General features: G+C 31.4%; 1 protein-coding gene and 1 pseudogene across 1 annotated transcript; one reads left to right on the top strand and one right to left on the bottom strand.

The window, feature by feature from the left end:
• Positions 1-476: 476 nt before the first annotated feature.
• Positions 477-3,855, bottom strand: LOC117910593 (rust resistance kinase Lr10-like). Its single transcript, XM_034824685.1, has 3 exons — positions 3,126-3,855; positions 1,764-1,790; positions 477-1,652 (listed from the first exon to the last, which is right to left on the bottom strand). Exons 1-3 carry the CDS (start codon positions 3,769-3,771, stop codon positions 544-546), a joined length of 1,782 nt encoding a protein of 593 aa, XP_034680576.1. The 5' UTR covers positions 3,772-3,855; the 3' UTR covers positions 477-543.
• A 730-nt stretch (positions 3,856-4,585) lies between these two features.
• LOC117910591 lies at positions 4,586-8,290 on the top strand (annotated as a pseudogene).
• The last annotated feature ends 5,049 nt before the right edge of the window (positions 8,291-13,339 follow it).

Raw genomic sequence — 13,339 nt, 5'->3', positions numbered from 1 at the left:
TTCGATGCAAAGTTCTCCAACGAGCCATCACCATTCAGTATAATTTAGTCATTACATAACTAATTAGGCTTAGTTCTCAGTCCAATAAAAAAGTGGTAAAGGCAAAAAAGAAAAAAAAAAGAAGAAAAAAGAAACAAAAGAACTCTATATGGGTGTAGTGGATGACACTCTTATTTTCAAGTTTCCTAGATCTAATTCTATTACTATTTCATGCAATAGTTTCTATCTTGAATGTGATGGACATTAGTTACTCTTACTTGATTGAAAGGTGATCTATAGAGTTGTGTGTAGCTGAACTATAAATTGGGTTGCGAGAATATTCTTGGACATATTCATTAAAATTTAATACACAAGAAATACATTACATGGGAATAAGAACTTCAGGAATCTAACATCAATTGAGCCACTGGTATAATCATTTTATACAATCATTTGTTCAATTAACAGAACTATTAATAAAGATGCTATGATGATGAACAACAACAATATGAATTTTTATTAAACTATACATTCATAATAAGTTGAACATATAGACAATTATTTTTACTCTAGTTCTGAAATTATTGCCAACTCTTGTTGAAAAACTCTACCTGGCTTGCTCAAGTTTGTTGGAACTGTTGAAGCAAAAGGGTTAGGAGGCATGGTTAACTTGTCTCCTTCTCCTTCCAACATTTGAACCACAATTTTCATGGAAGGACGATCCACTGGACACCACTGAATACATGAAAGTCCCACAATTGCTAATTTCTTTGCAATCTCAACATCCCCTTCTTCTTCAATTCGAATATGCAATTCTTCCCCTATATCCAAATGATTATAAATCCATTCTGGGAAATATACTTGGCTAGTACTCTCCACACTAACATCAATGTTCTTCCTTCCTCCAACCATTTCAAGTAACAACATTCCAAAACTATAAACATCTGACTTATAAGACACATTCCCAAAATTCCTAGATAACACTTCTGGAGCGATATAGCCCATTGTTCCCCTTACAATTGTCATAGAGACTGCACTTTGTTCCTTGGAGCACAATTTGGCTAAACCAAAGTCAGAAATCTTTGGATTAAAGTTGTGGTCAAGTAAAATATTATGAGGTTTGATATCAAAATGAAGGATTCTTTGATCACAACCTTGATGAAGATACTCAATTCCTTTTGCTATACCTATAGCAATTTCTTGAAGTTTCTTCCAACTAAGTGAATAGTTCTTGACAACTTTTGAAAATATGAACTTCTCCAATGACTCATTTGGTAAGTACTCATAAATTAGAGCTCGTTTAAATCTATCAGCACAAAATCCAACTAAACGAACTATATTAACATGGTGGATTGTACCCATTGTTGCTACTTCATTAATGAACTCTTCCCCATTTCCTTGAGAATTGTTAAGGATTTTTACTGCAACAAAAACTTCATCTGAAAGCTTTCCTTTGTACACGGTTCCATATCCTCCTTCCCCTAATTTATCTTTGAATTGACTCGTAATCCTTTTAATATCAGCATAGGAGTATCTTGAGGGCTTGAGAGCTTCATAGTCTTCTAGAAACTTTTTAACCTTTACTCTATTATCTCTTTCTACTTTATTTGAGCTATAGACACGATAAGGCACAACAATTACTAACATGAGAAGAAAGAAACCAAATATTGCACCTGCATAAATAAAAAGAAGAAAACTTAAACTTTTTATTTAAATAAATAGGTAAAATAACCAAATTAAGAATTTTTATCTCTATAATAAAATATGTATAAATAGAATATTACCTGTCACAATTATTTTCTTCGATACACCTATAAAAAATTAAGAAAAAAAAGTAATTAGCTTGTTATGCACTTGGAATTAATAAAAACATGCTAAATTACATGTTCATGTGATATGATTTTAATCTAATTAATTTTATTCTAGACTTCAACCTTATCTTTTTGGGTCCCTTTCTTGTATTCTATGGTTCATTTTTGAGGCAGTACCAATTCTGCTACTAACTCTATCCTAACTTGTAGTGGAAATTAAAACATACCCTTCTAATCCCTATTATGTATCATAGTTTTATGTTTCATAATACCGTATTGTCTTCATGACTCCCTAAACACAAATTCATCCAATTTTATGACAAAAATAAAAATAAAAATAAAAATGAAACTCTATGTAAAAGGAATGTGAAGAAATCTCTATCCTTATTCTATACCATTATATACAGTGATCCAATTGGTAGGTACGATGACACTTGGCGATTCGATTGACCATTAACATCTAACTTCTCATGTTAGGTATAAGGGAAAAGTCATCTATGTGGATAACCATTAAAACTAGAAAAATGATGTTTATGGAGTTTTTTACACAATTGTAATTACTGAGAGTTGAAATAAAGATGAATTACTTGGAAAGTTAAGGGTTAGTATGGTCCACTTGGATATGAAAAAAAAAGAAAGAAAATCAACAATATTCAACAATCTTAGTAATTTTTTGTTATTAAATATTTCGTTATCCAAAAGGAATACTTGAATATCAATTATATTACTTTGTATTTTTAGGTTCACATCCCTGGAAAAATAAGCAGAAAATAAAGAAAAATATTAATTGTAAGTAGCTAGGAAAGAATGCATTATAAAAGGACTTTAACATTTTTCTTTTATTTCTTTAATTTTTCAAAAAATTAAATCCAAAATAAACATTTAACTCTTTGTTCAATTATTTCCCTTAATTTTATCGACCGCAAAAAATTTGAAGAAAGAAAAGAAAAGGGGCCTTAGTTTGAATCCGTTAGTTTAGCTCAATGTTTTGAGGTGAAATGCAAGAAAAACAATATATTACTTTACCCAAAAATTCATCTAACAAGAGTTTTAAAATGTAAAAAATTATTTTCACTAATTATTTCAAATTATTTTTTGCAGATTTTCAAAATCCCAATAAAACGTGATTTTCAGATCAAATTATTGATCTCTTTTTTTTTTTTTTTTTTCAGATTTAGAGATCAATCAGCAGAATTTATCAGCTCATATCCTTTACAATGGTTTTTTTAATTCCAAAATGGAGCATTTGTATATTAAATCATAGTAGAGGATATGAGGTGAGCATGATAGATGAAAAGAAGATGAATGGGGAATTAAGATGCAGAGTCTCTTTACCTTTAATACATTCAGTTTCTGTGCTATTACTCTTCTTCAATCTGCATATTTTTGAATTTGACCACTTTAAAGAAAACGCACTTCCATCGAATATATAATCCACAAAATCTGTTCCTTTATCTGGAACTGAAGCGTTGTAAAGCCTGCGGCAAGAGGATAGATCCGTATCTTGGACAAGTCTGGAGGAATCAACAGCATAAACTGGGTTACCAGGGATAGAAAGGCAAGGGATGGACTGATCAAAACCATATGATTCTGTTTTGTCTGAGGAACAATTGAACAAGGTGAAGTCCAGTTCAAATTTGAACTGGAAGCGGGAGGCAGCTAAATTGAGGTTTCGAAGCTGTCTCGCAAGGCAATTATCCGGGTCCTGGACAATGATTTCCCGGGATTTGTAAGTTATATTCTTCACCAAGAGCTTTACCGAACCTGGCAGCTCTAGCATGGTCTGATTAGTCTCAGTGCAAGATAAATTAAATCCCGGGTATCCACAGTGGGGTGGCTGGTCTTGTAGACGGAAAGGGAACTGAATGAGTGGACCCTGGTCGCCACAACGATTTGATGTCATGCACTCATCTCGGCCCCCTCTCATCTCCACAAACAAGGTCAGGAACAAGAACAAAAACAAACAGAGATATCGATCCATTTTTATGGAAGGAATTTGTGATTTTTGCCAAGGACAGAAGTCTCTGGGATAGGAAAGAAAGTGGAAAGGGAGATACAAATATCGAGAGGAGATTAGCCTGAAAATTATAGAGAAGAATTGTAGGAAGGAGGATTACTGCGGTTGTACATTTTATTCAGTCACTTTTACTAATAGATTTTCACTCTGTATCACATGTATATGCTTTACCAGGATGTGAAGTTATCCGCGTGCATAAAAATCAAAGTCGTCAAATGGGGATTGCAAGTTGGTTTAGCCTGTTTGAGAAATTCAAATTAAAAACGAAAGAATTCCAGCTTAGTATATCTCTCTTAAATGTCATGATGTTCAACACGAACATAAAAACGTATAAACATTCACGTTACCTACTCTAAAATTTAATAATACTTGATTTATTATAATTTCAATCTAAGTGGACTGTCTTGTTTAATTTATTTCGTATGTTTTTCAAAAAATCAAAATTTGATTAGAAGAAATAATACTTAAAATACAAATAATAAAAAACTATATAAAAATCATTCTAGCAATTAGGGCTAATATCAAATATGGTGATCCTTAATTTTCATTTTCATTATTCTAATTCAGAAGCCTCTAATGATTGAACCTGATCTTTAACAAAGAGTGGGTATGCGTTTCTTCAATGCGAAGTTATCCATACATAGAAAAATCAAAGTAGTTGACCAGAACGGTCAATAAGGCTCATTTCACACTCTTTTCAAGTTGCAGGAAAATTGGGACCGCAACCCTGTTGGGGCCATAATTTGATATCTCTCTCTTAAATTAAACATAAAACAAAAGAATTCCAGCTCCGTATCTCTCTCAAATGTTATGATGTTTAGAGAAGCAAAACTTGTGGTGTTTGCGCTCTTCCACACTTTCTTGCTTGCAATTTGTGCTGCTAATGGAAACCAGACTTGCCGGCCCTCTTCTTGTGGAGAGATTCAAAACATCAGCAACCCTTTCCGATTGAAAGGTGATCCATCTGGGTGTGGTGATCCTGACTATGAATTGGTCTGCGAAAACAATCGTACTATGGTCAACCTCACCCTTGGGAAATACTATGTTGCTGATATCAACCTCACCCTTGGGAAATACTATGTTGCTGATATCAACTACGATCACTATACCATTCGGGTAGTGGATCCTGGGGTCGAAAAGGGCAACTGTTTCTCAACTCCTCTCTATTCCTTGTCATATTTCAGCTTTGATTCATATTATTATTGGGTACCGGGAGTGACCAATACAACGGTTTTGATGAACTGCGAGCAGCCAATAAGTGATGGCAACTATATTCCTATCACTCCTTGCAACAGAAGCAATGTGACTTCATCTTCCTCACAAGCATATGTTTATGCACTAGTCGGAGATTTATACATGGAGGTGGGAGAGATTAAGTATTCATGCACCATCCTCAGGACTATAACCACCCAATTCTTGAAGCCCGGCAGTCTTTCAATGTCAGATTTGCAAGAAGTACTGCTTCTGGGGCTTGACCTTTCATTCTTGGGCTTCCGTTGCAAAAGCGAATGCAAGAAGTACTGCCATCTAGATTTCACCAAGAATACTGTAAAATGCAAAAGTATGAAAAATGTTTAATTCTATTTATTTATTTAATTATTTTCCTTGGTAACTAATATTACTTGCTTAATTGGCTTAATGTTGCAGGCTACGGCAGGAGTTGGTTCTCTAAATATTTGGAACCTTTAAGGGGTGAGACTTTGGGAGTCAAGTTTTTATCTTTTATTTTTTATTTCCTAAAAAATTTCATGTTAAATTTCATCTTTCATTGTCCTGTATCTTTTTCATGTTAAATTAATTTGTATTCTTTTTATTTATTAATTAACAGATTGGAGCACCTTGTCAATCAAAGGTGAGGCCTACTTAACTCTTGTTTGAATGAAGCATTGCTTTGGTAGTATAAAATTGAATTTGAATCAAGCATGCCATTAAACTGCATTTTCCAATTTGGGAAACAATTAGGGAGTGAAATTACTAAAAAGGAGCACTGCTGTCATGGCATTTTTTTTTTTTCCAAAAACAGAGGATTAATCACTTTTTAGTTAAATAAAAAAATGAGGAGAGCCATGTGGGTGCAATTCTGCGGTAGTTGGTGATTCTCTATTTTATTTTGTTCCTTTTTTGAGATAAAATATCATTATCTAGTTCGTCAACATGCAGGATTTGAAGACAAAATGCGTAAGATTCTTCAACTTTTACCACTAACGTAATTTAATTACTTGATTTCATCATGCAGGCTTGAGAGAATATTATTATTACTACAATCATGAATCTGCAGTTTTAGTTGGTAAGGCTTCCAAAGTTTCTATTATTATCTAATTTTCATAAATTGGGTAATAATAATAAAAATATAAAAGACCTGTTATATTTAATTACATATTTAATCCCATGCATATATATATAAAGGACATAATCTCCTTGTCAACTTGATAATTAATAATACACATAATTTATATCCGCACTTAATAATAGTACAAATGATTTTTAAATAGCTATAATAATAGTAATAATTTTTCTTGTATATCTGTCTCTCTTGATTTTCAATTAATAAATAATAATAAAAATAACTCTCTTATACTGGTCTATTGCTCATCTTTAATATGTAATGCATGTGAATTTTCTTTTTTAATTTAATCATTTTTTAATTTTATTTTTGCAGATTGGTTAATGAGATGCATAGGTAAGTCTTTCATATCTCAATAAATTGCAAAGGATACTATGCCTTTTTTAGAGCTCATTTTGCCTTAATCTATTAAAAGTTTTTTCAAAGAAGATTGCATAGAGGTGCCTAGTTTTATTGTTCTACATTTGGTTGTACAAATATAAATTGGAATTCCATTTCTATGAACTTCAGAATTTTAATTTCAAATGATATTATATATTTTTGCAAATTTCTTATGTATTAAATTTTAAATATCTTTAGAGTACAACCAAATTGAAAATTGGGCATCCAATTCCATTTCCCGATTTTAAGCAACAAAACAAATGTTCTCTCTCATTCCGGCCTTTATCATTTTGACCTCAAAAGTAGAAGAGGAACATGACTACATTGATTGGAAACCTAAAAACATCTTTCTATTGAGTTAATCAACAAGCAATTATATAGGTGAAATGACTTTTTAAACTATCTTATTTGGATTTGATAATTGAATGTGGAATGATACACCTTCCTTTAATATTTTTTTAATATTTTTAACATGTGATTTATATGTAGCCATGATCATCATCGGGAGGGACGTACTTGGTCTATTGTGTCTACTTGTCTATTTAATCTACAAGTTTCGACGAAGACACTTATCATTGGATGATGGTATTGAAGAATTTTACATAGCCATAAAAATCTGCAGCCAATCAAATACTCATATTCAGAGCTAAAAAAGATGACTCATAGTTTTAAGAATAAATTAGGTCAAGGAGGTTTTGGCTCTGTGTACAAAGGAAAACTCCGAAGTGGACGCATTGTGGCTGTAAAAATGTTAGTTATGTCAAAAGCTAATGGGCAAGATTTCATCAATGAAGTTGCTACAATCGGAAGGATTCATCATGTTAATGTGGTGAGACTTGTTGGATTTTGTATACAAGGATCAAAATGGGCTCTTGTATATGACTTCATGCCCAATGGATCTCTTGATAAGTTTGTTTTTCTTGACCAAGGAAACAACATTCCTTTGAGTTGGGAAAGATTATACAAGATTGCACTTGGAGTGGCACGTGGGATTGAATACTTACATCAAGGATGTGACATGCAAATTCTCCATTTTGATATCAAGCCACACAACATTCTTCTTGATGAAGACTTCACACCAAAAGTTTCAGATTTTGGTCTTGCAAAATTATATTCAATAGATGACAGTATCGTATCCATCACTGCTGCTAGAGGAACCTTGGGCTACATTGCTCCCGAATTATTCTACAAAAACCTTGGAGGTGTATCATTTAAGGCTGATGTTTATAGTTTTGGAATGTTGTTATTGGAAATGGTGGGGAAAAGGAAGAATGTGAATGCATTTGCAGAACATTCTAGTCAAATATATTTCCCATCATGGATTTATAATAGATATGATCAAGGAGAGGACATGGAAATGGGAGATGCCACTGAGGATGAAAAAAAGTATGTAAGGAAAATGGTGATAGTTGCACTATGGTGTATACAAACGAAGCCTGTGGATCGTCCTTCAATGAGCAAAACATTGGAGATGCTTGAAGGAGTGGTTGAACTCTTGAAAATGCCTCCTAAGCCAACTCTATGGTCTATCGAGAATCATGAGCAATCCATGGTAGAGTTACCAATTTCATCATCCAATTCCATGGGTACAATCAGCTTATATGGAAGGTAGTCCTACTCCATCTAGTTGCTTATTTTCTAATCCAATAATAATGTGTGATTGTGTTTTATGTGTAAGGTTTCTATGAGATCAGTGTATGTAATAAAATAAAGTTTCTTCTTCAAACAGTAGTTTGGTTCCTTGTAAGTAAGGTTATGTACAAGTAATAAAATATCATTTTAGATGTTTGAATAGTGTTCTTGCTTGCCCTTAAAATTATCAAAGAAAATCCTCCATTTACTTTGAAGTTCTATTTTTTTTTCAACTATTCTACAAAAATAATTATTGGGGTTATAGATGTTCAGGTAAGTTATTTTGTTTTAACTTGTTGCTAGTAGTAATCTAGGCTTTCAAGGATCAATAGTGCCAATTACAACATTTCTTTTGTAAGTAATTCCATATAGTTTTTGTTAGAGAAGTGTCCTTGGGCCCTTCAAAGGTTACAATTACATTCTTGGACATTGGATTGCACCATTTCATATATGGTTCTTCAAATTAATGGACACTTTGATTTCTACATTCATAGATTTCTACTCCTTATTGAAATTTAATTAGGACTTTGATCTTACCCTTCGCACTTTAAATCAGGCTCTCAAATCAAAAGTTGCATTTTAATAAAGAGAGAATTAACAAAGAAGCAACAATTTGAGAGCTCAAACCTTTCCTTGGTATATGTCTATTACTATAATTCATTATGAGCATAAAATTGTAGGACTAAATAAATATTCAAAATTTTAAAATGGTCTCCTACAACTCACACTCCTTCAATAATTTCTGTGGACCATTGTACATGTGGTCAATTTTGATGCTTTATTTATTGAATATGACTTTCAAATAAAACCATCGAGTCAATTTTCTTGACACTAAAAGTAAGTTGGTCCTTATATTTATAGGACTCTATTTCTTTTATCTTTAGAAATGTGAAATGTGCTAGATGTGATAGGACCATAATACTACATGAATTATGTCGATAATACCATACATTGTATTCCAATATGTATCTATGAGCAATGTCTATTTTAATTTATTTATGAATAGATTTTGCTTGCTAGATTTCCGAAGCTTCACTCCCATTAAATATAGAATATGGGGAATCTAGATTTTCCACTAATTGGTCAAAACCTGTGTGTGGAAATTGTGAAGCAGAAGGTGGGAAATGTAGGCTGAAGATGAGTAATGACATGTAATCTGAAATTTAGTGCATAAAGAAGCCAAAAAAAGGTACGTGCTACACAATATTAGCCCATGCCATATTCCTTTTCACCCTGATATGGAAATGGAAATATGAAAGCAATTATCATATAATTGTCTTATGTGGAGAGTGTAAAAGCCTACTAAATTGGTTCAATCTATTTAGTAGGACCAAAATATGAAAGCAAAACCCTATAATATGCCTCTTCCAACAATTTAACAATTTGCAGCAATTATCATCTATAAAATGGATTTTATTTATTTATTTTGCTAAAATGAGAAAGAATGGAATTCAAGTTAATGAGTAGTCATTTTAATTACTTAGGAAATTCATGTTTTAATCCAATATTTAGTAACAATGTCTAAAGCATGTATTTAATATAATAAAAAGTTACATAGACGCATAATTAAGACCATTATTTTCAATAATTCTAATACTTCACCCATTAAATAGGATAACAACTTGCAAGGACCTCCTTTCTTTCACACAAGCATGTGGGTATGTCTTATAATTAAATAGCTTACCATGATTGGCTAGCTATATGGAAAAATCAAACATCATGGGCAAGTTGATGTACCCAGTCACCCCCATACTTCAATACTGACTAAGATAGTCAATGCTATATAAAAATCAAACACTGTGGGCAAGTTGATGTCCTTTTTTACCATTAATTTTCTTATTAAGAAATGAGGTACTTTTAGAGAGTTACTAATTTCCTTATTCTTAGGAGAAAATTCATAAGAAAAATTGATGATATGATTCATAAAGAAATAAACAAAATCAAAATCAGATTTTGGAGAGCCTTACATTAGTCAATAAAGGCATACTTTTTTCAAATTAGAAAAATGCAGGGGATACCAAGTTAGGTTTCACTAGAAATGTAATAGCAAATTCCACAAAGGCAAAATAACAATCTAAACTCACAAAAGGAGAATTATTTGAAAGTTTGAAGGTGAGTGCATAGAGAAAGATCTACAACTACAAACAAAAAATGATCTCTCATGGTTCCAAGTTGTAGTCCCCCACTATAAAATGATGCTTGAATCAATTTCTTTCCTCATTGGTCCCACAGGGACTTGTCAAGTTTGAGAGGCTAAGTGTCAAATGCTATTCATTGTCATAACTAGAATCCAAAAAGATGATAAGATTCGTAATGCAATGGCTAAGAAATTTTCTACTCCACTTGCTTGCATTGGTATAAGGTCCATCCACAGATGTCCAGACATAAATATGATTGAAGTAGAGACGGAAACATGATGCCAATAGAATTGATTGGTACCTAATATTCCATGGAGAAAGGTGTATAGATAAGATATAACCTATTAAACTAAATTGGAGGTTTAGAAATTCATAAAAATCAATTATATTATACACTTATACCAAATATGAGTTTTTTTTTTCTTTGTTATTTTTTTCCCTCCTTTGGAAATTTTAGATTTGACCTTAATACATTTATGGATTTGCTTTTGAGATCAACTTTAGTTGTGTCAGTTCTTTGAAGAAAAAAAAAAGACTTTCATCATGCCTTGAAGTGAAATCTCCGTCCTCAAATCCCCATTAAATAACATATAATTGTTTATGTGGAGAGTGTAAAAGCCTACTAAAATTGTTCAATCTATTTAGTAGCACTAAAATATCAAAGCAAAACCCTATAATATGCCTCTTCCAACAATTTAACAATTTGCAGCAATTATCATCTATAAAAGGGATTTTATTTATTTATTTTGCTAAAATGAGAAAGAATGGAATTCAAGTTCAAGAGTAGTCATTTTAATTACTTAGGAAATTCATGTTTTAATCCAATATTTAGTAACAATGTCTAAAGCATGTATTTAATATAATAAAAAGTTACATAGACGCATAATTTAAGACAATATTTTCAATAATTCTAATACTTCACCTATTAAATAGGATAAAACTTGCAAGGACCTCCTTTCCTTCACACAAGCATGTGGGTATGTCTTGTAATTAAATAGCTCACCATGCTTGGCTAGCTACAAAACATTCTATATGGAAAAATCAAACATTATGGGCAAGTTGATGTACCCAGTCACCCCCATACTTCAATACTGACTAAGATAGTCAATGCTATAGAAAAATCAAACACTATGGGCAAGTTGATGTACTTAGTTACCCTCATAATTTCAATACTGACTATGATAGTCAATGCTATAAAAGAATTAAACACTATAGGCAAGTTGATGTACCTAATCACCCTCATACGTCAATACTGACTATGATAGTCAATGTTATAGAAAAATCAAACATAGTGGGCAAGTTGATACCTAGTCACGCTCATACTTCAATACTAACTATGATGGTCAGTGCTATATGTACCTAGTCACCCTCTTTCTTCAATACTGACTATGATAGTCAATGCTATAGAAAATTCAAAAATTATGGGCAAGTTAATGTACCTAATCGCTCTCATACTTCAATATTGACTGTGATAATTAGTGCTATAGAAAAATCAAATATTGTGGGCAAATGGATGTACCCAGTTCATGTACCTAATCACCCTCATATTTCAATACTGATTATGATAGTCAATGTTTTAGAAAAATCAAACATAGTGGGCGAGTTGATGTACCTAGTCACCCTCATACTTCAATACTGACTATAATAGTCAATGCTATAGAAAAATCAAACACTGTGGGCACGTTGATGTACCTAGTCACCCTTATACTTCAATACTAACTATGATAGTCAATGTTATAGAAGAATCAATCAATATAGGCAAGTTGATGTACCTAGTCACTCTCATACTTCAATACTGACTATGATAGTCAATGTTGTAGAAAAATCAAGCACAATGGGCAAGTGGATGTACCTAGTCACCCTCATACTTTAATACTAACTATGATAGTCAATGCTATAGAAAATAAAAGATTGTGGGCAAGTTGATGTACCTAGTCACCATCATACTTTAATACTGACTATGATAGTCAATGCTATAGAAGAATCAAACACTCTAAACAATTTTTTCTCTAACTTTCGATTGGTTTTACGCCTTTCTTTATCTCTATCTCACATTTCCATTGTTCAAGACTGATCTTGGAGGAGCTAAACCTTCAATCATATTACTTGAAAGGGCTTGTTATTAACTTTATTCAACCATATATACTATGCCCTTTAATTAATGTTTAAATTGGTGGATAGAATATAGAAGAAAGATAAAAGGTGAGATAATACATTCACCCTCTTCCCCGTATCTCCTCCACATGATATTTAACAACCACATAAAAAAGATGGGATGCATATCTAATGGATCATAAATTTTTTTTTGTAATACATATATAAAAATGTTTTTATATATCATATATAAACTTAATATATATCATTTAACAACATGTAATAATTTCATAAGTATAAACTCTAAATAACAATTTTAAAATAAACAAGGGAGAGGTCTCTAAATACTATTGAATGGTAAGAGAGATTGTATCTTTTTTTAATAATAAATGTTAGAATGCAATATTTCATATATTATTTAAAGAATTGTAAAACATCAAGATGAGATTGTTTAACAAATTTAAAATAAAGATTGGAGAGGTCTCTAAATAATGTTGAATTGTAAGAGAGATCACATCTTTTTTAAAAACAAATGTTTGGATGCAATTCATATATTATTTAAAAAATTGTGAAACATTAGGATGAGATATATTTAACAAATTTAAAATAAATGATGGAGAAGTCTCTAAATAATATTGAATCATAAGAGAGATTATATCTTGTTTAATAATAATGTTGGATGCAATTCATATATTATTTAAAAATTTTGAAACATTAGGATAGGATATGTTTTTTATTCTATTATTTACTCCTTCAATACATCAAATATTAGTATAGTATAATATATTTTAATAAATATAAAAATATTATTTTTTTCTATACTCCACATCTTTAAATATCATATTTCTTGAAAATAATATCACATATATATATATATATATATATATATATATATATATATATATATAATTAATTAATTAATTAATTAGTTATAGAGAAATTG

This window comes from Vitis riparia, unplaced genomic scaffold (assembly GCF_004353265.1).
Source record: "Vitis riparia cultivar Riparia Gloire de Montpellier isolate 1030 unplaced genomic scaffold, EGFV_Vit.rip_1.0 scaffold783_pilon_pilon, whole genome shotgun sequence".
Classification (NCBI taxonomy): Eukaryota; Viridiplantae; Streptophyta; class Magnoliopsida; order Vitales; family Vitaceae; genus Vitis; species Vitis riparia.
The sequence above is the reverse complement of the archived record's forward strand: the minus strand, read 5'-3'. Positions and strand labels throughout refer to the sequence as shown.